The sequence below is a fragment of the Phragmites australis genome, chromosome 16, assembly GCF_958298935.1.
Source record: "Phragmites australis chromosome 16, lpPhrAust1.1, whole genome shotgun sequence".
Taxonomy (NCBI): domain Eukaryota; kingdom Viridiplantae; phylum Streptophyta; class Magnoliopsida; order Poales; family Poaceae; genus Phragmites; species Phragmites australis.
In genome coordinates, this window is record NC_084936.1 from 27,330,858 (window position 1) to 27,358,461 (window position 27,604).

General features: G+C 42.5%; 3 protein-coding genes across 4 annotated transcripts; all 3 read left to right on the forward strand.

Moving 5' to 3' along the window:
* Window positions 1-1,048: 1,048 nt before the first annotated feature.
* LOC133896107 (uncharacterized) lies at window positions 1,049-4,073 on the forward strand. Its single transcript, XM_062336622.1, has 9 exons — window positions 1,049-1,335; window positions 1,806-2,009; window positions 2,097-2,199; window positions 2,290-2,369; window positions 2,445-2,522; window positions 2,890-2,981; window positions 3,161-3,272; window positions 3,413-3,538; window positions 3,654-4,073. Exons 1-9 carry the CDS (start codon window positions 1,138-1,140, stop codon window positions 3,753-3,755), a joined length of 1,095 nt encoding a protein of 364 aa, XP_062192606.1. The 5' UTR covers window positions 1,049-1,137; the 3' UTR covers window positions 3,756-4,073.
* Window positions 4,074-5,206: 1,133 nt separating this feature from the next.
* Window positions 5,207-11,035, forward strand: LOC133894881 (serrate RNA effector molecule-like). Its single transcript, XM_062335065.1, has 12 exons — window positions 5,207-5,559; window positions 6,270-6,337; window positions 6,734-6,788; window positions 7,761-7,835; window positions 8,015-8,089; window positions 8,186-8,233; window positions 8,365-8,433; window positions 8,557-9,348; window positions 9,434-9,482; window positions 9,564-9,781; window positions 9,849-10,046; window positions 10,747-11,035. The coding sequence occupies exons 1-12, from the start codon at window positions 5,336-5,338 to the stop codon at window positions 10,805-10,807; spliced, it is 1,932 nt and encodes a 643-aa protein (XP_062191049.1). The 5' UTR covers window positions 5,207-5,335; the 3' UTR covers window positions 10,808-11,035.
* Window positions 11,036-12,913: 1,878 nt separating this feature from the next.
* LOC133894880 (calcium-transporting ATPase 5, plasma membrane-type-like) lies at window positions 12,914-26,486 on the forward strand. Of its 2 annotated transcripts, XM_062335063.1 has the most exons (35): window positions 12,914-13,066; window positions 13,161-13,381; window positions 14,240-14,356; window positions 14,440-14,482; window positions 15,099-15,214; window positions 15,307-15,438; window positions 15,771-15,860; window positions 15,949-16,018; window positions 16,126-16,196; window positions 16,305-16,388; window positions 16,466-16,543; window positions 16,622-16,693; window positions 16,870-16,953; window positions 17,036-17,118; window positions 17,186-17,294; window positions 17,383-17,438; window positions 17,538-17,580; window positions 17,658-17,741; window positions 17,924-18,061; window positions 19,961-20,026; window positions 20,101-20,196; window positions 20,808-20,918; window positions 20,987-21,151; window positions 21,515-21,574; window positions 22,434-22,598; window positions 22,888-23,004; window positions 23,105-23,203; window positions 23,517-23,654; window positions 23,922-24,022; window positions 24,137-24,182; window positions 24,278-24,412; window positions 25,148-25,255; window positions 25,341-25,432; window positions 25,719-25,816; window positions 25,899-26,486. In XM_062335063.1, the coding sequence occupies exons 2-35, from the start codon at window positions 13,226-13,228 to the stop codon at window positions 25,919-25,921; spliced, it is 3,246 nt and encodes a 1,081-aa protein (XP_062191047.1). In that variant the 5' UTR covers window positions 12,914-13,066; window positions 13,161-13,225; the 3' UTR covers window positions 25,922-26,486. The 2 variants fall into 2 exon arrangements, with proteins under 2 accessions (XP_062191047.1, XP_062191048.1); XM_062335064.1 differs by lacking the exon at window positions 12,914-13,066 and having other exon boundaries at window positions 13,239-13,381; window positions 14,444-14,482; window positions 15,139-15,214.
* Window positions 26,487-27,604: the final 1,118 nt, after the last annotated feature.

The window sequence follows — 27,604 nt, forward strand, 5'->3', positions numbered from 1 at the left end:
AGAATCATTATCGGGAATTAATCATCAACAACCTAATAGTACCCCTCTTGTAAGTGTAGATGTATGTGCAAATACATGTCGATAAGTAGTATGATCTTAACCTTGATATGAATTTTTAGTTCAATGCCTTCCCTTGGCTTGATAGAAATGTTCAGAGTTAAAATTAGTTGGTGCATAGTCTTGATATGAGTATTAAAAAAAGCTATCCTTTGTTAAGTCTGCAGATTGCTAAATAGCTTTGAGTCTTGTTCAGTTTTATACCTTCAGTTTGATCATATCCGTGAGTTGTGTGAAATGATCCTTTACATACCTTCAGTTCTTTTTTCGCTCATGCTTTTCTGCGCTGAAGCTATCTTGTAACAATTTCTTTTGCCATTTTAACTGTTTTTTGAGTTGGTGAAAACATTAGTGCCTGAGTGCTTATCCGTGGTCATTTATTTTATTTATTCTCCAATCTGAAGCACTAACTGAGTGCTTAGAAAGTTCAGGTAAGCTGTTCGGCTAAAACCCTCTTTCCGGTGAAATTATTAGCGCAATTATTTTTGTGGTGAAATCAGTGGTTAAATGTTTGTTAGATTGATTCTTAGCTTCTTCAGATTTTGCTCATTGATACCCAAAACATTATCGATTTACTTGCCAAATATTTTCGCATAATGTTTATGCATCATTGAATTCTCACTTTATATTGCACGCTGCACAAAAAGATGAAAAGAGGAAAGTTGAAAGGCAACTGGACTTTCTGCTCTTATTCCATTGTTCTATATTTTAATTTAATCACGATTCTGACCTTCTATTATGCATATTTACAGCAGAGTCTTAGTATTTTTTCTTTCTTTTGCTTTTAAGGAATAGTCACATTAAAGAAAATATCAATATTAGAATAGAATTAGACATGTAGCAACGTACTAGCACCGTACCAGTCAAAGTAGAAAGAAAGAAGGGTCCTCGTCCAATCCAACGTTTCCAGATTAGCCACGTCACCCTCTTCTCCTCCTCCACCTACCCTCCAAAAATCCCAAAGCCGAAAGAAGGGGGTTCCCTTTCTCCGTTCTTTAGCCGCCTCGCCCAACTCCCTCTCTCCTCCGTCCTTTGCGCTCTCTCTCTCTCTCTCTCTCTCTCCGACTCTCCCCCGTCCCAATGGAGGCTCTCGCGGGCACCGCCTCCTCCTCCCTCCTCCCAGCCCAACACCGGTCTTACCGCCTGGCCCCGAAGTCTCTCGCGCTCCGCCCCCGCCCCAGCCCCTGCGGGCCCATCCGCGCGGCCGCTGCCGGTGGTGGCGGCGGCAAGGACGACGCCCAGGCCGGCGCCACCTCCAATGGGTCTCCCATACTCAAGGTAACAGTTGCTGCGACGATATTCTCCCCTGGCACGAGGCTGTGGTTTTGTCGGGGTGTGATGGGTCGATGTGGGCCTGCGAGTAGATGGGGATGGCTGCCTGGGTGGGATGAATCTGGAAGGAATTGGCTTGTGTTAAGGGAGCTCTATTAGTTGCTGGATTGGATGCGTGGTATGGGGCATGTCTGGATAGCTTGGTGTGATTGGAACTGGCTCGGGGGGTTTATGAGATGCCCCAAAAGAAGTTTTCTTTTCTGTGCCGGGCATTTGAAGAGTACCCATACATGAGTTATCTGTTGTTGTAACATATTCAATTATAGATTAAGAGTCGTGTCTCTGGGTTTATGTTTACAAGAAATTACTTATCTTCCTGCTGCTAAAAGAACAGTATGTGCGACAGTTTATTTGCAGTTCGATTTTACCTTTTGGTCTTCCATGCATGGTTGATTATACTACATGCTACTGAACAGCTGAAGAGCGATTCAAATCAAAATGGAGTTCTGCCGATCGTGGCTGACAAGTCACAGAAGGCTTCATCAACAAATACTAGTACCGACTCAAGTGGATCCAGAGCTGGCCTATTTAGAACACCTATATCTGGTGGTGTGCAGAGTGCAACTTTTGCCCATGGTTTACCTCCGCCGGCTTTGGCTGTTCGCAATCTGATGGAGCAGGTAGATTCAGCTAGTTGACCTCTTGACCTTTCTGGTCTGCGGGACGAAGTCTCATATTTCTCTTATCTACTTGACTGTGTGTACCAGGCGCGGTTTGCTCACCTCTGCACTGTCATGTCTGGCATGCATCACCGGCGTACTGGATATCCATTTGGTTCACTTGTCGACTTTGCTAATGATTCAATGGGCCGTGAGTTAGCTACTTGGTTAACTTTTGGATAATAATGTACACTCTGTGAGATCCCCATAGCTAATTGCTTGGTGTTGATGTATTGTGCAGACCCAATATTCTCGTTGTCACCCTTAGCAATCCATACAAGGAACTTGCTCGCTGACCCAAGATGCACGCTTGTTGTCCAAGTATGAAGTTTCTCCGTGTGTTGTATTGGAGCATAAGCTTTGTTCGCTATAATACCTTCTGTGTCCTTTTCACAGGTACCTGGATGGAGTGGATTGTCGAATGCACGAGTCACAATATTTGGTGATGTCTACCCTTTGCCAACTGAACAACAGGTTTCTATTTAGCTGACTTTGTTGTTTGATATTGTAATCAGTTAGGTATTTACCTTTTCTGTTGATTGCTGGCATGCTAATCATTAGGTAGTAGGCTCTAAGTCCTATTGTGCAGCAACTGTTGTTTGGAAGTCTTTTCTGCATTGCGATATTTTTCAACATCAAATGCTCCAAATTGGTAACTCCTGTTGAGTTCTCATGGACGTAAATATAGTTGCTTTCTCATGGCTCTTACCGACATGATTTGAATTTGGAATGTATGATATATCTTCAAAACATTGAATGAGAAAATGTTGGGTCATAGTTTGTTCTTCTGCTTTTTGATTTTAGAACTTTCATAAACTAACTGATTACTCGCATTCGTCAGGAATGGGCCCATAAGCAATATGTAGCAAAACATCAGCAGTGGGCATCACAACAGTGGGGAAATTTTTACTATTACAGGATGCACAACATAAGGTCTGTGACTTAAAATCTGATGGGTTATTATCTTATATCATTTCGTGTTTGCTGATCCGTTTATCATTTAAATTCAGCACTGTAGTTTCTAAAGCACATATTTCATCAGAAAGCATTTTTTTGCTTATCGTGCCTTGTGTAAATTAAGAGTTGTGACAAACTATATTAACTAATTACAGTGACATATACTTTATCGGAGGCTTTGGAACTGTTGCATGGGTAGACGTGAAGGAGTATGAAACTATTCAACCTGACAAGATAGCAGTTGATGGTGGCGAACAAAGTTTAAAGGTAACCATATCTGATCACTGATACCTAGTTTATGGTATAACGACTGCAGCAGATTAGCTGGGTCATTTTGGTAGGTATGTGCCACTCATAGGTTAGTACAGTAAAATCTCAACTACTTCTGATGAATGCCCTTCATGTAGGAGTTGAATGCGATTTTCTCTAAACCACTTCGAGAGTTCTTGTCATCAGAAGGGGAGGTTGATGATGCTGCTCTTATATCAGTTGACAGCAAAGGGATAGATATACGGGTTCGCCAGGGTGCACAGGTTAAATATATGCATAATTTCTTATTAGCAGCTTCTTACTATTGACGGCGAGGCTATTTTTTCTCAAGGAAGATTTTTTTTCCACATTCTTCTATTTATATTTTCTTCTGTGCAGTTCAACATTCAGAGGCTAGCATTTGATGTCCCTCACAAGGTTGAGACCCTAGAGGAAGCCAAGAGAGCACTCCACAAGATAATCAAGACAAGCAGCAAATAGAGTGAAGGTTGCAGAAAGCTGGCTTTAGTCAGTTTTGCTAATGGTGCAAGGGTTTTATTGCAATCCCATATCGAGAACTGACGATCATGTAATGTAGCAAGTAGCATGCATAAGCACAAAATATGATGGCTATCTTTTCAATAATGAGAATCTATCCCCAATGTGGTGACGATTGTATATATGCTCTTGTTACTAGATCAATAATGATTCTTATGCTGAGGCTGCTTAAGGAAATCGGATATCTGGCATTGTTGAGGAAGTACCAGGCTATCAGCATGCAATTTTGAGCATGCGTTAATACAGCTAGAAGTTTGATTATATCATTTATGTGACAACAATAATGGTGTTTGATGAGGTTGGCGCTAATTTTCATTATCTAGCGTATTAAAAAATGTTGGTCAGTTTGCAATATTGCTGCATTTGCATTTGAAATGCACTGCAACTTTGAGCAGGAGCACCATGTGCATTATTGGTGCTGCTTTGTCGACCCCTTACATGTAAACTGTATGCAGCAAAATGGTTCCTCTGCGGTTGCGGTAAATTCTCCATGAGAATGTTGCTTGGTTGGGGTGTGTGTCCCACCTGCGATTGCGCATGAACCTGCTCCTGAAACTTGCCTTGTGCTACCAACCTGCCGTACTGCATGTGAAACATGTGCACTGCCTTTTGTTTTTCTTGAGATTGAATATGCTTGGCTGCTTGCTAATGCCACATGGCTCACGGGCTACACAACAGACTGCTAACGTTGTGTATTTTTAGAACATATGTACAACTCATAGATGTATATACACACACTCACTTATATAAAGTATACTAGAGATGCGTGTGTTTCTAAGATTCAAAGCCGTAGTTAAAAAATATGAAGTTGGAGGCAAGAAAGAAAGTTTTCTACGATTAATATGAAATTCAAGAAATTCAAATGTTCCAAATGGAGCTTCGCTAGAAATCGAACCACTTTTTTTGTTACAAATTTCTTTTTTTAGATAAATATATAAGTTTTGGATGAATATCTAACTTTTACTTTCCATCCCATGAAAGAATCATGCACTGCGACTCCTTACATGCTTCGTCTGAAAAGATATTACAACACTTCAAACCCATTTGATATAAAGAAATTAGATCTTCAAACTTTAAGCGAAAGATCTCCGTGCAGTCATGCTTCTTTCAACCAAAACCAAGCGGGGCCCAGCGCAGTACAGCGTGAGTAAACAGCATCCCTATGCCAGGCGGGCCCAAAGAAAGTGTCCCCACACACCAGCCTCCCTGGAGCGAGTCAACGCCGGCCCCGCATGGAAACGTCACAAAAATTTCGCTGCGCGTCCCCACAAGGCCACATCCCCGCTCAGTCCGCGAGGAGATCATCTGGCGTACGGACCGTGACATGTGGGCCAACTCTAAATGGGCCCCACGTGTCAGAGATGACGTCACGGGCCACTCACCCCTCGCTTCTCTCCTCGCACCCCTCTCGTCTCCTCGCTCTCCGATTGATTTCCTTCCCCATCCCGACCCGGCCAGAGAGATCCGCCAGATCGAGACAGGCGAGTCCGCGAGGGCGCCCTAGCTTGGATCTCGCGCCGTCCATGGCCGAGGTCGCCGACGCGTCCCCTCCCCCTCCCCCTCCCCCCACCGGCGGCGGCGACAGGAAGCGCGGCCGCTCCTCGCCCGTGCTCCCTTCGCCGCCCCCCGGGCCCCCGCCGCCGGGGCCGCACAGCAAGAGGTACCGGAGGGACGAGGGCAGCGGAGGGTTCGACCGGCGCCGGCTCGGGCCAGGTGGAGGCGGAGGGTACGAGCAGGACGACCGGAGGTGAGTAGGCGGGATGGGGAGTTCAGCTTGGTAGTTGAAACGAGCAGATCAGAGCTTGCTAGGTGCTTTGCTTGTTACTGTCAGTCGAGGCCGGTTGGTGCTAACTGGAAATCGCGGCCTTAGTTTGGCTTAGCTATGTCGATTAGAGGTTGCGGTTTGCAGCGTGCGTTACGAGGTGTCATTGCATGCCATTTGTGGTAGCTGTGGTTTTAGAATTGGAGCGAAGTGAGAGAGGAGGCTTGTTATTGTTTTATGATTTCTAGGCTACTTGGCTAAAAGAACATTGATTCATCACATTGTGCGAGTGTTCTGTGGTTCCTTTGCTGAATCCCAACAACAACATAAATGACCCAGCCTTCCTGCAATAACCGTGTTTTTGTTCATCTGAATGTGCTATTAATAGTTTGTATATTCGAAGGCTCATGATGTCCCTTTTTTCATGTGAAGCAAGCATATTTGTTGATCCTTTGAAACTGTTGTAGATGTTTGGTAGTTTTTCACAATTATGCCCGCATGGGTTTGTTGTTTTGATATGGGAACCCAGCACAGCGCTATAGCGTGTGCAGAAAGGAAAGAAACCATGTGATGGTTTTGGTGTCTGCTGGTTTCTTGATTGGTTTTGGTGTCTGCTGGTCTCTTGATTTTTTTCCCATTTACATTGCTTTGAGTGTTTGCTGCAGTTTTTGAAGCTGTTGATGTTTCTCTCCCAGGTATGGAAATGACCATGGTGGCACAGGAGGAAGAGGTGGTGATGGCCGATACATGAATCGTGCACCAGGTATGAATTAGTGGATGAGGGGTTGTCCATTGTCCACTAGTTGCCATTTTGGTACGGATACTAGTAGTTTTAAGTCCGAAGTCCCCACAGGAGATCTAGAAAGTAGTCTCAATCTAGTTCATTTGCCCTATAACTGGTCTGATATTATTGTCTTGATATTAGTTGAATCTCTCAAGCGTGTGAGTATGTGACACATAATATCCTCATTTAATTGTATCCTAAATCATATCAAATGTTTCTTTTTTAAGAAAAAAAAAATGTAATGTACTAGAAAAAAAGTTGCCATTGATTATAACGTGTGGGGTATGAAGTATTTGTTGCGGTTCAAGCTACCTGCGGATGGAATCTCTTGGTAATGATATCCCTTTAATTGTTACCTTTCCGTATGTTGCATAGATTGGCCAGATTCTGGACGCGGTGGATGGAATGAAGCCCCTGGTAACACTCGTAGGTACGTATACAAATCTGGATGGGTTTCATGTGCTTGTATGATTTCCTTTCTTATTTATTCGGTGAAAAAATATACTTTCTGAGGAGCAACTCTTGTCAGGCTTGTACATGGTTTGCATTTTGTTAATACAAATTTCACTATTTCAGAACTTATATGATTGGTCCATCACTGAAGTGATGAGTTGCTGAGCATGTAGTAGCTTTCAAGTGGCAATTTTGGCTATTAAGACATGTGCATGGAAGAATGCTGCTATGCATACGACGAAATCATCCGACTGTGCTACTACCACAGGCAGAGCAAGGCTCTGGTCCCACCAGTGCAGTGCACACGCACACTAGGGTTGTACAGGAGTCGGACAAATCAGTTGGATGTGAAGCATCACATGGAGTTGTCTTGTGCATTCAGTGTAATGTGAAAGAAAAACTATACCTAGGAGGAACTAGTTGATTTCATATTAAGAAGAAAAACCTAATTTGAGCTGAAGAGGACTTGAACTTGGGTGGTAGGGGTGTACACCCACACCTCACACTCGTCGTAATGTGAAAGACTAATGAACTCTACAGACTAAACTCTATGCGATCTGTACTAAATACTTGAAGAAAAAGATAACATTCTGTCCTCATTGCAATATACTGAGTAAATCAAAGATGCAATGATCATTGCAAAACATCTCATGGGAACACATAAAATCATTTTTTAACAACTATATGAATTAAACGATAAGAAAAGAGATGATCATCACAGCACCTTTTGAATGAACCATATAGAATTCACATATTATGCAGCGGGATCAGGTTCGAAAGCATACTACCAAATTGGATAATTTTAAAGTTGAGGGACCACATTAACCTATCGGTAAAACAGAGGGACCTAAATGACATTTTACCTAAGTTTTGTTAGCTATTACTTGTGTTTCCGTTTCCTTGCACAATGTGAAAAACAACCAGAGTGATCAACACTGCTGCTCTACAGGGAAGGCCTGATGTCGTACAAGCAGTTCATTCAGGAACTTGAAGATGATATTTCACCAGTTGAAGCTCAAAGCAGGTATGCTATGCTGGAGCTCGTTTTTATTGCTGTGTAAATTTCTGGCAGGCATATATTTCAACTATAGCTAGAGTCTCTCCCTTTTCATCAAAAGAATCATTTCTGCCGTGTGCAGTATGCTTTCTGTATGGTTGATTTGAAATCAATTTGGCATTTCCATTAATCTTGCTTATCTTTAGATATGAGGAGTACAAGTCAGAGTACGTTACAACTCAGAAGAAAGCATACTTTGACCTCCATAAGGATGAGGATTGGTAATACTTCTTTGGATCATGACTTTGTGATATATTATCTAACATCTTATTCTCTTCAATAACTTCTTAATTTTGCATCTCTTGCTTATTTTGTAGGTTGAGAAATAAGTACCATCCTACAAACCTTGAATCTGTCATAGAAAGGTTTGCTATTTTCTTAGTCTAATTTTGCCATCTTCTAGTCTCACTTGTGCTGATATTCTGGCATTTTTACAATATCCTTTTCTTTAACATTCCTGCCCATCTAAGTTGTAATTATCTTTGTTTTCATGTAGAAGGAATGAACTGTCAAGAGCTACTGCAAATGAATTTTTCCTAGATTTGCAGAGTGGAAGTCTGGACACGTGAGATGCTCTCTCTCTCTCTCTCTCTCTCTCTCTCTCTCTCTCTCTCTCTCTCTCTACACACACACACGTGCACACAGAGCAAGAGTATGGGTTTTACTTATTTTTGTTTGTACTGTGCAGTGGCCCAGGGTTAACGGGTTTGGCAACGAGCAAATCGGGAAATAATAGTGGTAAAAATGTAGAAGATGTGGACACAGATGGTAAAAAAGGCAAACTTGGAAAGGGCCCTGATGATTTATATTATGCTGCTCCCAAGGCTCACCCAGTTAGTTCCGAAGCTCGGCGGATTCAAATTGACATTGAGCAAGCTCAAGCTCTCATTTGTAAACTTGATTCTGAGAAGGGTATTGAGAACAATGTTCTCTCGGCTAGTGACCATGACAAGTCAGGCAGGGATAACTCACATGGTTCAATGGGGCCAATTGTTATAATACGGGGATCATCTACTGTGAAGGGTCTTGAGGGTGCTGAGTTGTTGGACACTCTTGTTACCTATTTATGGCGCATCCATGGTGTGGATTATTATGGTATGTCCGAGACAAATGAACCCAAAGGCCTAAGGCATGTGAAAGCTGATGCAAGGACATATAATGGGGCTAGCTCAAATGCAACTGAATGGGAGAATAAACTTGATTCATTCTGGCAAGACAGGATTCAAGGTCAGGATCCTTTAGAATTATTGAAAGCAAAGGAGAAGATTGATGCAGCCGCCACTGAAGTCTTGGATCCATATGTGAGGAAAATAAGGGATGAGAAGTATGGGTGGAAGTATGGTTGTGGAGCCAAGGGTTGCACTAAACTTTTCCATGCTCCTGAGTTTGTCCAGAAGCATATTAAACTCAAGCATGCAGATGTGGTGGTTGAGCTAACTTCAAAAGTGAGAGAAGATGTTTACTTTGAGAACTATATGAAGTATGTTTCTGCACTGTCATCTTTTTGAGCAAGCTAATTTATTTAAATTGCATGATGATTATTGGGCATTTTATCTTGAATGCAGTGATCCAAAGGCGCCTGGTGGAACACCTATCATGCAGCAACATGCTCCAGTAAGCCTCATCATTAACTTTATACTCACTTGTTTAATGGGTGACTTTCTTGTATAATTGTTTGTATTGATCACTGTTCAGAGGGGAAAAGGCAGACACCGGCCTCCAATAGAGAGTCGGCTGAGAGATGAACGTGGAAATCGTAGGTTTGACAGGAATGTTGATTCACCGCCACATGATGGGTCTAGTGAAAACCCTGATGATCTTGTTTATGATTCGTTTGGTGATCCAATTATGCATGGTGCCTTTCCTCCAGATATTCCTGCTCCTCCAGTGCTGATGCCTGTGCCTGGTGCTGGGTAAGTCTGCAACTTCTGCTTGCTTGTAGTGAACGATGTACTCATGACCGGTTCATCTCCATTGCAGTCCTCTAGGACCGTTTATTCCTGCACCACCGGAAGTTGCCATGCGGATGATGAGGGATCAGGGTGGGCCACCTCCTTTTGAGCCACCTGCGGGTCCACATCCTAGGAGAGCAGGGAGGGGTGGTGGTGCCCCAATGGGTGGTCCATCCCCAATCTTCAATGCTCCTCCTCTTCTGCATGATCCTCGTAGAATACGGAGGCTAGTACTTATGTCTCAATCTCTTTGCATTTTGCACATATGTTCCCAGAAAGTCCACACAATCAGTGTAAACAATTCGTTTTGAACATTCTGGGATGTGGTCGCCAGCAACAAAGATCCTGAAAATAGTAGAGAAAAGACATTGATTATCTGTCACCGACTAATCTTTGACATCATTTTTTTTTTCATTATCATGATTTGCACATTGGGGCATCTTTCTCCTCAAGCTCGGTAACAAATTTTAGACACTTCACTATAAAATTTAAGCTGATCAACAAATTGAAACTCCTTTTGTTACTATATGACTATTCGTAATTTGTGAACCGTGGAAAATATGTTCTAGCTCATGAATGGTTAGATTACATAACTGCATCTGCAGTCTGTGGAGCATGACTATTTTAGAGTGTATGCCTTTTTAAGATATTGTTCCTAGTACTTCCACGTCCAGATTATGATCATGTGGAGCATGACTATCTTAGAGTGTATGCTTGACCAGGATATGTTTGTTTTAAGATATTGTCGTTCTCTTCTGCATGCTAGGGATGCAAATTTTGTATTTATGAATAAGCAGTCTTATGTATGATTATTTGAATATTTGTTGATGTGAAGTATCGATAGATATTTCAGACATGTTTTTTCTATGCATTATCTATTTGTTCTTTTGGGTACACCTTTTCACCAGTTTTCACCTTCCTTGCAGCTATCAAGACCTTGATGCTCCTGAAGATGAAGTGACTGTTATGGACTACCGAAGCTTGTAGACGTGTGCTTCATGTGCCTCTGGATAACTGTAGGTAATACTACCCTGCAAAAATACCTTGCTCTCTCTAGAGTTACTATTGAGGAACCTGTATAATCCCATTTATCACAGAAACGAGGAGGGTTTCCTGTAATTTTGTACAACATGATTTTTTTTGCACTTCTGGTCTTATTTTCTTTTCCTTTGAACAATCTCTTAGGTTTGAGTATGTTCTACCTTACTTCCCTGACGTACCTAGTCCAGATATGATCCGTTCTCCACTGCGTATGAACTACTTAATACTGACTGCACATGCAAATGGCTATTGGCTTGGAATCTGATGTCATTGGCGTGTGCTTACAGTTTACTAGTGCTTGAATTTGGCCTGAGAATTCTTCTGTGATTAGTCGGAGCTGGGCAGCTGGCAAGCATGTGTTGGTCTAGCTAGCGGATGGAAACTGTTTGGAAAATCTGGTCCCTGGACCCCGATCCATTCCAGTCTGTCTGTACCTGCCTGATCTGGAAGCCATGTGCTACTGCGCTGCTGAGTGTGATTGCATGACCTGAGGATCGGTGGCGATCCCGCGGCATCTCAATTCCAGTGACCTACTGTGCTGCTGAGTGTGCTCGGGTGGACGAACGGCGAGACGCACGGGGTGAGCCACGCTTTCCTGCCCGCGGAACCTGCTCGGAGTGGACGAAGGCGGGCAGGAACCCGCACGGCCTCGCCGCCGGCGGTCGCTGTCGGCCACCTGCCACCGAGCCTGGTTTGTTAACTACACACTCTCGCGGTCTCTGCTTGACGTGCAAGCGAACGGTGAGGTCGACCAGTCCGAAAGGGAGGTGAGAGAGCACTAGAAGAGCGTGTGTGAGCCCGGGTTTGCGGCAAAGTGAGAAGCACGCAATGTGGACTTGGGGGTGAGACCGAACGCATCGAATCGGATCGGAATAATACGCCTTATGTGCGGGCCAATAATACTAACTTGTCAGCATTCCTTCTGTCGCCTGGCCAATCATAGATGTAGTTTTTTTCCGTTTGATGGTCGTAGTTGTTGCCGAAGGAAGCGTTTTCCAGCGCATGGTGATAGAGAATCCATTACTTTGTCTGAGTTTCGCAAAGAGATAACGAAATTTCATCATGTGGATTCACACTCTCACACGGGAGCTGTCTGGAACCGGAAGATTGGAGGAATCCAAATCCCGGCGATTTAGTTCAACGTAAAAGTTCCTAGAACAATCCCTCTCTTTCAAGCCGCCAAAGTAATAAACACCGGTGTTCAAGTAGCTTGTTAGATTCACATCGAGCTAATTGATCCCACCGGGGTGCATATTTGGTGCAAATGGCCAAATTATTGGAAACGGTGAAAATTCTTCAAAAAACTCCACGATCAGATTCAATCGCTTTTGTGAGATATAGAAAAGACAAATTTCAGATGTAACAGTGTAAACAGTGAATTTTCGTCCCTTTTGTACATTTGCACTCAAAATTTGTCTTTTTTGTTTCTCACAAACCGGAATGGATCCAATCATGAATTTTTGTGTGGACGCGGAACATAACTCACGTGCAGCTGAGTTTTTTTTAAACCTCCACATATGTTTTGTGAAAAATTTGCACCATATTCAACAATTTGGCCATTTGCACCAGACACGCACCTGTCATCATCGATCCGATAAGAAATAAATTATATACAACGGTGTTGTAGATGTATCCTCTTATAACACCGTTTGGATGACCACCACTTGTATTCAATGTGGATGTCAAAGCAGTGATGAGATTCACTCAATGATAATTATATATAAGTAATAAACCTGCAAGATAATTTTTTATTTACATGAAATCCACATTAAGAATAAATAGCAGCCATTCAAATGTTGGTGCGAGGAGGAGGCGCGTGTAGCACCGCCGAGCCTTTCCATTTCCATTTCAAACCTGCCAGCCAAAACCCGCCTTGCCCGATCGCTGCCTCCCGCCCAGTACGACCCAGTGACGGGTGGGCCCCCCGCACGTTCCCGTCCACCAATACGTGGACGCGATTCCCCACCCCCTCGCGAGCTGGCGGGTCCACCCGGCGCTGGCCCACGTGGCAGCGTGACGCGCCGCAAGAAGCTTCCACGAAGCTTCATGATCCTCCTCAAGCCCCCCCGTTCGCGACCGGAAAAGCGGGCCGAGGAAGAAGAGGACAAAGCGAAACGCGGAGCTTGGGAGAGAGGCGAGGCAGCTGCGCGAGGGGAGCCACGCGAGCCGGCCCGTCGAACCTTCTGGAAGCCTCGCGGCACCGAGGTGAGGCGATCGATCTCGACTGCCTTTCCACGGCGTTTGCGGGATGTTGGCGATGTCGTGATGTCATGGGTGCTCTCGTGTGTGTGCTGCGCAGGGGTGCGGGCGCTCGTCGGTGTCGTCTCTCCTGCGAAGGTGGCCGCTGCGGTGGTTTGATTGGGCATGGCGCTGGGGAGGTCGCCGCCGCCGGAGATCCGCTCGCCGGACGAGAGGGGCGGGGCGGAGGACGATGCCGAGGCCGAGGAGGAGGAGGTGTTCGACGACGCGTTCGACATACCCCATAAGAACGCGCCTCACGACCGGTTGCGGCGGTGGAGGGTACGTGATCCCCTCGACCTCGCCTCTCTCCTGTGATGATGTTCCGTTCGAATTTGAAGCGTCGGTTAGGTTGGGGATCCGACTTGTGTTGCCTAATGGCGCGTTGTTTGTGGGATTTGGGATTGGTCAGTGTATACCCGAACTCTGATGGTTTGCAAATGATCGTGACTGGAGCCTGGAGGCGTCATTTTGACATTTAGACTGTGGGCATTTGAGACGAATCTCTGTTCCGCATGGAGAAAAGGGGAATTGAGAATATGTAACGAACAAATTTTCCATTGGAGAATTGTGTCCTTCAAGCGTTTCATTGAGGAATTAAACTTCAGTGAAATGTTTCAATGCATTGCTGATTCTGACTGGGTTCGTTCAGCTGTCTCTTCTAATGGCCTGCATATTATATGTTTTCTTTCTACATTCCCAGTTTCCTACTAAGGCATTGTGGTCTGTTCAATGACAAACGCATTTACCTGATCCCCGCTATTGGTGTGCATATTCGTGCAGGCAGAAGTCCTCTTAAATCAGTGACCAAAAGTAGAACACTGAATTACTGATATTAGAGGCCTGCTATGCATCTATTCAAACATTGATGCAATTATAGAAACAACGGTAATTCTTGTAGTTTGACAGGTTCACCCTGTTCATACACTGGTGAAATTACGAAAAGAAGCAAACATCAATTTTACTACAGCAAGATGCCAGCTTTACTTAATAGTTGTAAGTTGGGTCTGGGAGAACTTGTCATGGTAAAGGTGAAGGGGCCTTTGGGATAGATGAAATTTTCGGTGGACATTGAATGAACACAAGCTCCTATTTTTTAGCATTGAATTCTGACAAATATGGTTATTCTCTTCGTTTCAGCAAGCTGCTCTTGTGCTCAATGCTTCACGTCGCTTTAGATATACTCTAGACCTTAAAAAGGAGGAAGAGAAAGAGATTATAAGAAGGAAGATCCGGTCCCATGCACAAGTTATACGGGTACTGTGTCATTTGCCTGCTAAGATATCCTATTTTCTCTTTTGGCTGTTCCATTGTTTTGATTCTAAATTTGTATTCTCCAGGCAGCATTTCTTTTCAAAGAAGCTGGGCAAAAGGACATCAGAGGTTTGGCTGCTTCATATTTTAACCTCTGTTTTAATGCTCATTTTTACCTAAACTAATGATTATGTGAGTCTATGCTCGAGTAGTTTTTCTTCTTCAATATGTTGGGCTTTGTCAGTGAAATTTGTGATGGATGTTTTGCATTAAATGTCATCAGTTATCATTTCATCCTTATGTATAAGGTAGTAAAATATGATGATGCAAGTACCATAGCAGTTATCAGAGGTTTGGAATGCTGGTGATAAAAAAGGGAGAGCAACTTAAGTTTTCGTAGTTCTTTCGCAATTACCATAGCTCTAATTTTACTTTTTTTTTATACCAATTTTCCATCTTCATATCATTTTATACTTCAACTTGTGCATTATTACAGTACAATTCATCTTATTTGTGCATAAAATTCAATCTCTCACTTTGATTGTATATCAGCTCATCTCTTTATCTCTCTATCTAGCTGTACAGTATTTTCTTCATGATATATCTGCTTGGACTATCTGAAGTTTATCACTGCTATGCCAGTTTATACTCGTGCTTAATAATTCAGATATGTTCCTTTATGCTTATTTTTCATACATTATGATTTATATTCTCGTTTTATTTTTAATGTCCTTGCTCTAAGCAGAAGCTTATACTGGTATAAATCTTGCAACGGCCTCTCGCAGTTTTCCAATTGAACTGGAAAAGCTTACAACATTAAATAGGGAACATGATGGTGTTCTTCTCCAAGAAGTTGGAGGAGTAAGTTAATACTGAGCTAGATTTACATTTTTTTTTGTTCACCTCTTGTCACGCTCAACTTCATTTGTCACTAATGATACGCTTCTGTTCAGGTTCGGGGACTGTCAGATTTATTGAAGAGTAATTTAGACAGGGGAATTAGTCCGAATGAGGATGAATTGTTACAAAGGAGGAATGCTTACGGAGCAAATACATATCCACGCAAGAAAAGGAAAAACATACTGGTATTTTTTAAATAAATCACACAAGATTCATGTATTATTTTCATGTATTGCCAATAATCACTTCTAGCTATAACTTTCTACTGTTTACACATGTGGTTGCAATTTCCTGCTGTTACACGTGTTGCTTTGTCCTTTCCTTTCCTTTTTTTTCTTTATTTTTTTGTCTGACTAAATTTGTTACAGTTTTGCGTCTCAAAATTTGATCTATTTTTAACATTTAAATCATAGTTACATTGATCCTATGAAAATTTGATTATTTTATAACTTCACATCAATCTTGTTGCTTCAATGATTTCAGTTCAAAATTTAACCCTACCATGTTTGATTCACAGCGTTTTTTATTTGAAGCATGCCAAGATTTAACTCTTGTCATTCTAATGGTGGCTGCTGCCATATCACTGACGTTGGGTATGACCACAGAGGTATTATGTTACATCGTCTAAAAAAACTGTTGTGCTTTATTATATACGTCACCATATTTTTGCTTTTCTTTAACATCCTTTTCTTTAGGGCGTTGATGAAGGATGGTATGATGGCGGAAGCATTTTCTTAGCAGTTCTCCTCGTAATACTTGTTACTGGTAATGGATTTGGATTTACAAGTTATCTGTCTTTTTAGCTCTTTTTTTTTTTCCGGTAGCAGTGTGTTATTTTCTACTAGTAATGTGTATTGTTGTGATCTCTCCAGCAATCAGTGATTATAGACAATCTCTCCAGTTTCGACATCTGAATGAAGAGAAACAGAACATACAAGTGGAGGTGAGTGTGGCCACGTCACGAATGACCATTTTCGTGTGTAGTTCTAGGCTTGAAGTATTAACTGGCATTCATTGGCTGTATTTCTGATTTGCTTTCCTTTTTGGTTAGGTTGTTAGAGGTGGTAAAAGATTTGGAGCTTCAATATTTGACCTTGTTGTTGGTGACGTAGTTCCTCTCAAAATTGGTGACCAAGTAAGATGGTATATCATTTTCGACTATTATATTTTTTTATGTAGAATAATCTGCTTATAATTTTTTTTCGCATCCAGGTTCCTGCTGATGGTATCCTGATATCTGGCCATTCTCTTGCTATAGATGAATCAAGTATGACTGGGGAATCAAAAATTGTGAGTCTATGGGAAAAGAGCCAGTTGCTTTTGTCAAAGCTGTCTTTATCAGATTTTCATGATGCGGTATTATTTTAGGTTCACAAGGATCAAAAGGCACCATTCTTGATGTCTGGTTGCAAGGTTGCAGATGGCTACGGTTCTATGTTGGTGAGTCCCATGATCTCAAGAATTTCGACAAATATCTGTTGTTGAGCACACCTGTTTTCTATGTTACTGCACTGAAATTTTTTCTTACTAGGCTTTGTTGTTGTTGTTTTCTTGTCTTTTTCATGGGCCGAACTGACTATAACTGATCTTATACATTTTGCCTTTCAAATAAAAAGGTAACAGGTGTGGGTACCAATACTGAATGGGGTCAGTTGATGGCTAACCTTTCAGAAGATAATGGTGAAGAAACACCGTTACAGGTTATTCTCTGTTCATGATAGTGCATATTCTTGAATGGACGAATATTAACGTCTTTCTTTGATTTTATGGCTTTGGTTTTAGGTTCGCTTGAATGGTGTTGCAACTTTTATTGGTTTGGTGGGTTTGTCGGTAGCTGGTGCAGTACTTGTTGTGCTTTGGATAAGGTATTTTACCCGATATTGCAACTATCTCAAATGTACTCTCTCTGACTGACTTTAAACTGAACTACAGATATTTTACTGGACATACTGAGAATCCTGATGGGACTACTCAATTTGTTGCCGGAAGTACCGGTGTGAAACAAGGATTTATGGGGGCAATTAGAATTTTGACGATTGCTGTATGTAATTTTAATCCAATTAGTGCAAAACTAATACCATGAACAGTTTATAAGTGTCCACTGATTTCTTTCTGTTGTTTATTCATAGGTGACCATCGTAGTCGTTGCTGTGCCCGAGGGACTCCCATTGGCAGTAACGCTGACGTCTGAATCTCCTTCTTACTATGCAAATTCCATCCATTTTCTTGGTTAAAAAATCCATTGATTTTCAGTGACTTGACTATCTGCTTCTTTTTTTCTCAGGCTTGCCTATTCAATGAAAAAGATGATGCGAGACAAAGCTCTGGTAAAAAAACTTCCTTATAAATATGTATAAAAACTTTGACAGGAGGAAGGGTATTATTTTATTTATTGTCTACATAGGTGAGGCGTCTTTCATCATGTGAAACAATGGGATCAGCAACTACAATATGCAGCGATAAGACAGGAACTCTTACCTTGAATAAGGTTTGTGAAGTCAATAACTGGTCCATTTGCCATTTAAAGTTCTGTCATGACATATTCCCATGATGCTGCACTGACATGATGCTAGTTCAGGACTTTCCATTGAAATCCTATATGTGCCGTGACATTTCATAATTGCTGGCATCATAATTTGTTTGGTAACTCTTATGAAATTGATCTTGTAGATGACAATTGTGGAAGCATATTTTGGTGGAACAAAATTGGATCCGTGTTGCAATATTAGCAAAATGTCAGACAATGCCACGTCACTTATTATTGAAGGAATTGCACAGAACACAACAGGAACTGTATTTTTGCCAGAGGTATACCCTCCTCCCCTCTTGTTAGGATAAACACCGCCGAGAGGATAGTTGGCGGTGTCGGTTGCTAGGGGAGATGAGAGAGATAGTTGGAGCAGGAGGAAGAGAGGAATAACATAGAGGAAGAGGGCTGCTGTGAGGGAGAGATAGAGAGGAAGGAGTAACTTGGTAATTCTCTGATTGATTGATCTGATTACATGACCTCTATAAATAGGACTCTCAATGAGGTCATGGAAAGTCCATGACCGAATCTAACTCTATCTCCTAGCTGATTCTATCTCTAAACCGAATTATCTCTTACCCAATTTATCTAAACTGAATTATTTCTTACCAAACTTATCTAAACTAAATTATTGCCTACCAAACTTATCTAAACTGAATCTAAATAGATCTCTCCAAACCGACCATAACCTCCCTCCCTCCCTCCCTTGGCAAATAGCTTGTTCTTGAGCTGTGGTGACGACCATGGTGGTAGCCGTTGGTAGCCTCATGTTGCTGCAACCTTTGCACTTGCCAGAACCGGGTGGGGTGCTACTGCAGCCACATTGGGCATCGCCATGGCACCCAACGTGTAGGCCTTAATGGATGTTACCACTCGGTGCGACACCACAGTCGTCACAAGTAGAGCGTACGCCAGCACGAACACTGTCTCCTGATGCGCCCACGAAGGTGACGACTGCTGTCCGAACACCACTTTCTGCTTCTGCGGCAGTGGCGGCGACTGCTGCGCGGGTGACATCTCTTTCTTCGCTTGCGGAACAGTGTTGAGAGCCTCGACAAACCCATGGTGCTTCTGCTTGGGCTCGAGAAAGCCACCAGGCGGCGGTGATTGGACGACCTTCTCCACCGTCGAGAGGCGAGGACCATCTGTTGCTGTTGGGTTGCCGGCTTGCCGCCGGTGAAGGGATTGTTGTGGAGGGCGCACCGCTTAGCAGCGTGGCCAACTAACTTGCAGTGTCTAGCGAACGCTTGTCAATGGTAGCAGCCTACTGGGCCAACTTGCCGAACTGTTACTTCATGTTCCTTTGCAGATCGGCCACCAGCTTGGCCAAGGCCTCCACGGCTTGGGAGCTAGCGCCCTCCCCCACTTCGGAACCTGGCATCTCTGATACCAGATGTTAAGATAAACATCGCCGAGAGGATAGCCAGACAGTGTCGGCTGCTAGATGAGGGATTGGAGTATTGGGAAGAAATAGATTAATTTTTCTTTTGCCTGATTACAATGATGTGTGGCTATCCCTTTATATAGACTAGGAAATTACAATCATAAATCAATTCCAACTCCTAACTTATCTTCTACCAAACTTATCTCTAAGCAATCCTAATTCAATCCGACTCCAAACTTATCTCTAAACAAATCAACTCGAATCCTAACATACCAAACTTATCTCCTAATTAAAAGGTATGATTTATCTCTTGCTGCTGTCGTGGTGATCCTTGGGCCCACATGAGAGGTCGGCTGGCCGCCATGACCCCCCCCCCCCCCCAACACAAAAAAAACAGAAAAAGAAAAAAAAAACCCCACTCTTTTCACTTACAGACCATTCACGGAGACTCACTGTTAAATTCTGTATCTCACCGACAATCAGCTGTTAAAAATTTGTCGATGAGACCAAACCCATGAAGGTCGTATGATTTTCAGACAAAGGTTTTTAACAATGTGAAACTGGGAGGCATCAAGCTCATCACCAGTTTTAATACCTTCTAAGTTTAAGATCTGAATAATCAGGTTACCCACTTTTACTGGTTCCTGCCCAAAACAAGCTAGAAACTGAACTAGGCTACCTCATGGTCGTGGAGGCAGTCTTGGGAGACTGTAAGAATCATCTGTAGCACTCACCTATATCAATTGTCAATTTGCAATGTTTGACACAGTTACATCCATGCATTTTCTTTGTACAGGATGGGGGAGCTGCAGAACTTACAGCTTCACCAACTGAAAAGGCCATTCTTTCTTGGGGCCTTCAGGTATTACTAATATTTGCTTCATTCTTCAGTATTTCTTGAAGATTATTTTTGACTTGAACTTCCACCTTGCACAGCTAGGGATGGATTTCCATGATGTGAGGTCAAAATCTTCTGTTCTTCATGTTTTTCCATTTAACTCGGAGAAGAAACGCGGCGCTGTTGCAGTACAGGTAATAAGCACAGCTATGTATGTGAAACCTTAATGTGATGAATGTATGTTCATGAATAGTTTTATTAAATTCTTTTGACTCCTTTTCTACACTAGTGCTTTATTTTAGTAACCCCTCGTAGTAGATTTAGTTAATGATTAATATCAGTGCTGTTGAGAGTTGATGTCATCAAGTTTTAACAGTTCTAGATAACATGCCACATCTGCCAGTGGGCTGATGTTATTTTCCATTTGGATAGCTGTGGAACTAGCAAAACGGTCAATTGATTACTACTTATCACCTGGTTACAAGTTGTAATCACCCTCTGGACGTTTAAATCGGTTTTAATTTGCTTTCTGATATACTTTTAATTTGCTTTCTGATATACTCATTATGGTGACTGCTTACCAGTCAATTGCCTCCAGGATTTTTAGCGTTCGATGTCATCGGCCATTTTTTCTCATCCTTTTATCTGGAGAGTTTTTCATTACTTTGTCTTTTGATGTGCAAAGATCTATAACAAGATTTCTTTATTGAGTTCCTTGTGTGGATGAAAACTTCTGTTCTGTATTGTTTCTTATCCTTGATTTGGTTTGTGTTATCTCGGGGCTGTCTGATTGCTGGAATTGCAGTCAGATGATGGTGTTCACATCCACTGGAAAGGTGCAGCTGAGATAGTGGTATCATCCTGCAAAAGCTGGCTTTCTGCCGATGGTTCAGTTCAGCCAATGAGTGCTGAGAAGGTAATACACCACACCTAACTTGTTTATCGGTTATTCTGAGACTCACTTAATTTTCTAAACATTTGCAGCATGATGAATACAAGAAATCAATTGAAGACATGGCAGCGAGTTCATTACGTTGTGTTGCTTTTGCATATTGTCCTTGTGAGATTGAAATGATCCCGATGGAAGACATTGCTAACTGGAAGTTGCCTGAGGATGACCTGACTCTTCTTGGTGTCGTAGGAATAAAGGTTGGTTATTGTTATTTGGCTGACTCATTTTAAGATCAACTGTTCCTGTGTGTTTGGCAGAAACAAGGGAATAAAATCTGTCTGTTCAAATACTTGACCTGAACCTTTGGTTTTCTACTTGTCATGAACGTGGTTTAGTCTTATTCTGATGAAAACAACATCAAGGCACAACTTGGCTTAGTCCCAAAACTTCCATCTGATACATACTACTATTCACCATTTCATTCTCCAAATGATTTATCTCCCATATATGAGCTGGCATAATAATAAATCTTGTTCAGTCACCCCATGCAACTGTTATAAGCATAATTGATGGTAGTGTTCAGCAATAACTTGTGCCATAAAGAGTTTCTTCTCCTGCAGGACCCTTGTCGCCCAGGAGTGAGGGATGCTGTACGACTATGCACCTCTGCTGGTGTTAAGGTTTGTCTTATGTTGTTTTCATTATTTCTTTCTACGTGGCAAATCTTTTTAATTTAAAAGATCATCAGTATTATGTCATTGGCGTAAATATTTTATGGTACTTCAGCTTCATTTTCTTAAGCACATGTCTAGTCTGTTAATTGTCTTATTATTGGGTCATCATGTCCATAGCTGGGCAAGGTTTCAAGCAACATGTGTTTTCATTTTTTTTAACCTTTTATACAATAATGTGATCCTAGTAGTTTTTGTGGCTCGGTGCTTTCTTTGCATGAGTGAGATGCTGGTATGTTCCTATTGATACTTATTGTGGAACATCTGGTTGCTTTCATTAGTTAGATTCATTAAGATTTTTCCCCATCTGCAAACCTAATAGATATAAATCACAAGCTGAACATAACTCTTCTGTTCATATCGAATCATGACCTTTTTTTAATAGGCCTAGCCATAGAATAGTGGCACTTTCTTATTCAGTGCTGTATCACCCGATCATTCTTTTTGTAAGGATCATCTAGGCTCTGTGTTTGATTTTTTTTAATATTCAGGGAACAAATAAAGTGGCAGATGGTAGAGACTTGAGGACTAATATTTGTGAGATCCAATTCTTTAAACTTCCAATGGATAATAGGTAAAAACAGCAAAAACAAAGGGCTTTTTCAAAGAGCCGTGCGGTTAAGGACCCCACAGCTTCCATCTAAAGCCACCACTCAACAAATATCCCTGCATCTGTACGCTAGGCACTGTTCATCTTCCATCCATCTTTTGCATTTTATTCTATTACTAGGTGGATATTCTTTTCATTTCTTCTTAAGAAATGATACTGTTCTTATGTTCTTCATAACTGCTGTGTTTGCAATTTTAGGTGCGCATGGTTACAGGAGATAATATTGAAACAGCTAAAGCCATAGCTTTGGAGTGTGGAATACTAGATGCAAATGGTGTTATTTCAGAGCCAGTTGTAATAGAGGGAAAAGTGTTCCGTGAGATGTCTGAAAGTGCAAGAGGAGAGAATGCCGATAAGATCATTGTAACTCTCTCTCTCTCTCTCTCTCTCTCTCTCTCTCTCTCTCTCTCTCATGTATGTATGCACGGTGCTGAGCAGTAGCAAAACTACTTATTAAATTTCTTGCAAGTTGTCTGGTCTTCTCCTTCACTTTGCAATTAATGTGATGTCTTGCAAGTTGTCTGGTCTTCTCTTTCACTTTGCCTATACCTTGTACATGCTGAGGATTGAGCCTAACCTTTGTCCTCAAGAGCATTTCTTTCTTGAAGTTCTTATATTTTTTAGGGTTCTAGAGCTAATGAACTTATTTCAGGTGATGGGAAGATCATCTCCAAATGACAAACTTTTGCTTGTCCAAGCTTTGAAAAGAAAGGGCCATGTTGTAGCTGTTACTGGTGATGGCACAAATGACGCCCCTGCATTGCACGAGGTGCCATGTTTAGCTCATGATATTGATGAGCCATTACATATTGTCATTCCTCTTGATATTGAGTAGCTTTTTGTTCCAAATTGTTTGATTTGTTGTCTAGGCCGATATAGGTCTTTCAATGGGCATTTCTGGGACAGAAGTTGCTAAAGAAAGCTCTGACATTATAATCTTGGATGATGACTTCACGTCAGTTGTAAAGGTTGGTTTAGTAGACATAATTTTAGAAGAGAACTTTCCAATGAAGGATAGCTGCACTCAACATGGATTTTCTTCTCTTGTAATAAATTATTCCACTTGCACTTGGCTTGCTGTCTTGATAAATGTACCTTGTGAGGCTATGATATTGTGCTTCTTACTAATTTATGGGAGTTGACACAATTAAGGCTTGAACATAACGCACATGCAAAAATCTTTGGTCAACTGTTTTTTAGGCAGAGTGGTCACAGAAGCCTTGTTTTTCTAAGTGAGATTTAGGGTATGGATCTGTGGATTAACCTCTTCTTCTCTTTCAGGTTGTTCGTTGGGGACGATCAGTGTATGCGAATATTCAGAAATTCATCCAGTTTCAGCTTACTGTTAATGTTGCTGCACTTGTGATTAATGTGGTTGCTGCTGTGTCCTCTGGTGACGTGCCCCTAAATGCTGTTGAGGTTGGGACAATTTTCCTTGTTTTGTGCAACTATTTGCTTGACTGCAACCATTGTCTCATTGAAACATTTAGTTGTCATGTTGCATGAAAGATGTGTTCAAAATCTTAATTTAAAGTCCGAATAGCTATAGAACTATGAAGTTTTCTGGTAAACAATTTGTATACAGCTCAAGCCATCTAGTTTGACAATAATGCAACATTTCCCCCCCCCAAGAATACTTGTATATCCAGGCTGCACTCATGTACGCTGTTCTTTTTCACTTTACAGCTTCTCTGGGTGAACCTTATCATGGACACACTGGGAGCTCTTGCATTAGCAACTGAACCACCAACAGACAACCTTATGAAGAGAAACCCTGTTGGTCGAAGGCATGTAAATTTTTCCTAATTAATTGTTGACAACATTGTATTTCATATGTTCTATGTGTGTGTCACCATGCTTTCTACAAACTGAAAATATTTGCTAATTTTTTTCAACTTCAGGGAACCTCTTGTTACAAATATTATGTGGAGAAACTTGTTTGTTCAGGTTATAATTTCCCTTACTTACCTGTATTCCATCATATACAGGTTGATTCGGTTTATTCTTCTTTCTTGTTCTTATATGTTTGGATTTCTGTGCAGGCCCTCTACCAAGTAGTAGTTCTTCTTATCTTTGATTTTGCTGGAATAAGGATTCTGCAGCTCCAGAATGAAAGTCGATACAACGCTGAGAAGATAAAGAACACATTTATCTTTAATACCTTTGTCTTTTGCCAGGTGGGCTAGGTCATTGTTCAAGAATCATAACAGAACATTACTGAATAATTTCGCTCTTTAGACAAATGAATACTAACACTGGCTTGTTTTCAAAAGAAAAACAATCGATGTTGAGTTGACTTAATTTATTGGTGGTAGTTTTCCACAAAAAAGAACCAGTGTATGTGCTAGCCTTGATATTTCCATGGATGATGTACTGGTTAGGGCTTGTTATGGGCTATTTATGCTGACCATAGTCAAGTTTCGTATTTTCTGGAAACTAGTTAGGAGGCATGGCATAAGGAAAATAAAGATTGCTTAGCTATGGATTTTGACATGATGCTAGGCAAAACTGGAACATTAGTTGGTCTAAGATAAAGGTTGGAATGTTTTTGATCAGTTCTCAACGAGTTGCTAGCTTTCTTTGCATCTCTGTGTTGTTCTAGCATTTTAATCTTTTTCAAAAGGATTATTTTAATCTTTTACTATAGTTAACCCAGAACCGTTTTCAACCACCTGGATTTTAGGTCCTTGACTGGCCATGTTTTTGCCTGTATAGTCTCACTTGTATGAAGTCAGACTGTCGTGAGTAAACTTACCACGGATATCTTTGCATTTTTTTGAGAATTTACTTACTATGTTCACTCTACGTGTCTATATCAACTTCCTTGGGACACAAAGGCTTTGCTGTTGTTGTTCACTCTATGTACATTTGAAGCAAAGGTTTTTGTTAACTTGGATATGCTTTGATGCCAGGTCTTCAATGAGTTCAATGCGCGCAAGCCCGAGGAGAGGAATGTCTTCAAAGGAGTTACAAAGAATCACTTATTCATGGGAATAATTGGTATAACTACAGTATTTCAGGTAACAGACAATATAGAGATTCTTTTTCATTTTCCTAACAAGCTTGTCCATGAGGTGCTTATAAAGTTGCTCTCCTCTTTGGCAGATACTGATAATTGAGTTCCTGGGGAAGTTCTTCAAAACTGTGAGACTTAATTGGAGATTATGGTTGGTTTCAGTTGCCATTGGCCTCATAAGGTCTGCACTTCAAAATTTATGCACCTCTTATGACTCTTTGCAACAAGTAATTTATTGATCCTTTAAATGTGTTATATGCTTAGTGCATTGCACAGTAGGTTGAACCTATGCTCCTGGTATGCATTTATAGACTGACAAGTATGATGTCATTCGCTTTGCCATATCACCTATTGCTTTGTTGTGAAATCAAATGTGAAGTCCTGTTTTAATGTTTTGTTGTATGCTAATGCTGCGATGAATTATTTACGTGTGAATTCTGACCTTTATCCTTACGTGATGTTTCCAGTTGGCCTCTGGCGTATCTTGGGAAATTCATTCCTGTTCCCGTAAGGCCTCTCCAGGACTATTTCAAGCCTTATTCTTGTTGGAAAACATCGTGCCGAGGTGAGTCTTCCATGATCCAGCTACGGATCTTTTCCTGTGTTTATTTTGATCAAACGAGCTTAGGAATCAATTGGTAATGCAGACGAGGAAGGTGGGCAGACCTAAGGTGCAACGAGTATGCACTGTAAATAGCCATGTGATAAGAAAAGAAGTCAAGTCGCCAATGGGGACCGAAGCTGCCAGCTAAGCCGGCCTCGTTTCTTCTATAGGAGATGCAGTGGAAAACTGTACAGAAGCCAACTCCTGTACTTGGTGCTATGCAGCAGCGAAAGGGCAAGTGCAAACCCATGCTACTGGTTATGTGCTTCACTTGATGGACGTCAGTATAATTTTATAGCTCTATCTTGCGATCTAACCTGGCAATCTGACTGTAAATCTGTAAACGGTTGTTAACAACAACCGTGTTCGCATTTTTTATTGCAAATATTTTTTATGCAATTAGGACTATGTTGTGGTCTTTTAGTCATCTATGCCTCGGGGTGTTCCTTCTTTATTTTTCTTTTTTGGATTAATAAACGGATCAAGCAACAATGATTCGAGGGTGCAGTTGAAACTTGTAGCAACAAACCTTTGTAGTTTCCTTGTAGCAGTGCTATGCAGAGTAGCACTAATTTCTTAGGTTTTTGTTAAGCAACACTTTTTGTTCGCAAGAAATTTTACACCTTATCAACCTATTATTCGTGCTTAAATCTGTACCCGGCAGGTCACCGAGTACATCAGTATCAAGGTATCTATGCATTGGTAACAATTAGATTTTGCTATGTGATTATCTAAATGGCTCCCGGGCGACTAATCTAATGCCATATCGGACCTCCAGCCCCACGCCGTCGTCTACCCTAGGCCCGGCGGCCACCCTCACGGCCGCGGCTCCTACTAGCCCGGTCTCACTCCCCTCCCTGGCGCCGGGAGTACCCCTCTCCCCACCTCCTCGCACCCCTTCTGTCCCTGCTACCGCGGGACGCTCCAAGGCCCAAAGATGGAGTGACGACTCTCCGTCCCCCAGCGTCTCCAGTGGCGGTGCATCTCTGTCGTTCAAGGACGCCCTCCTTGCAGGGACGACCTCGGCTGCAGCATCGCAGGCCTCTGGTGTAGCTGCACACCGGGTGGCCGCGGCTGTGGCCTCGCAGGTTGTTCCGCGGGAGGCTCCTCGTATCGTCCTACGTACCGAAGGGCGAGGGGCTCGGATGGTGGCGGTGCGCTGCCCTGACGCCGACGGCTGGGAGAAGGTGGATCTTCGCCGTGCTCGTAAGGAACGCCGACGTCAAGAGGCTCGTCCCCGCAGGCCGGTTCCGGCGGACCTCAGGGGTCGCTGTTTCAACTGTTTCTCTCCAAGTCACCGTGCGGCGCATTGCCGGTCCAGGCCGCGTTGCTTCCATTGTCAGGCCTCAGGACACCGCTCCTACGTTTGTCCTCGTCGGCGTCCTGCCTCATGTCCGGCTCCTAGGCAGCTGCTCGTCTGGCGCCCGAAGTCCTCGGCGATGGCTGCTACCTTGGCCCCCCAGGACAACACGACGGCTCATCCTGCAGCTACTGGCGATAACAGGCGGAAGAGGCGGCGCCGGGCACGCAGGCGGCAGGGAAGCGGTGCGGGCGCTAATCAGGCGCCGGCCCCCGGTCCCGGCGACAACTCCGGTGAGGGGTCGGATAATCCCTCTCCCTTGGCCTCGAGTGACGACGGCAACCCGGCCGACGTCGAAGATCGCCTGCGGAAGCCCCGGCGAATCCTGGATCGCTCGGCTACTATCTCTCTACGTGAGGACGATCTTGGTCGTGCCCTGGTCGTCTCCG

Bases quoted from the DNA above. Each gene is read 5' to 3' on its own strand.
- LOC133896107 (XM_062336622.1), top strand. From the start codon at position 1,138: ATGGAGGCTCTCGCGGGCACCGCCTCCTCCTCCCTCCTCCCAGCCCAA. The intron at 1,336-1,805 runs GTAACAGTTGCT...GCTACTGAACAG, and splicing joins ATGGGTCTCCCATACTCAAG to CTGAAGAGCGATTCAAATCA. The intron at 2,523-2,889 runs GTTTCTATTTAG...CGCATTCGTCAG, and splicing joins CTTTGCCAACTGAACAACAG to GAATGGGCCCATAAGCAATA.
- LOC133894881 (XM_062335065.1), top strand. From the start codon at position 5,336: ATGGCCGAGGTCGCCGACGCGTCCCCTCCCCCTCCCCCTCCCCCCACC. The intron at 5,560-6,269 runs GTGAGTAGGCGG...TTTCTCTCCCAG, and splicing joins TACGAGCAGGACGACCGGAG to GTATGGAAATGACCATGGTG. The intron at 6,338-6,733 runs GTATGAATTAGT...TATGTTGCATAG, and splicing joins ATACATGAATCGTGCACCAG to ATTGGCCAGATTCTGGACGC.
- LOC133894880 (XM_062335063.1), top strand. From the start codon at position 13,226: ATGGCGCTGGGGAGGTCGCCGCCGCCGGAGATCCGCTCGCCGGACGAG. The intron at 13,382-14,239 runs GTACGTGATCCC...TCTTCGTTTCAG, and splicing joins ACCGGTTGCGGCGGTGGAGG to CAAGCTGCTCTTGTGCTCAA. The intron at 22,599-22,887 runs GTAACTCTCTCT...AACTTATTTCAG, and splicing joins AGAATGCCGATAAGATCATT to GTGATGGGAAGATCATCTCC.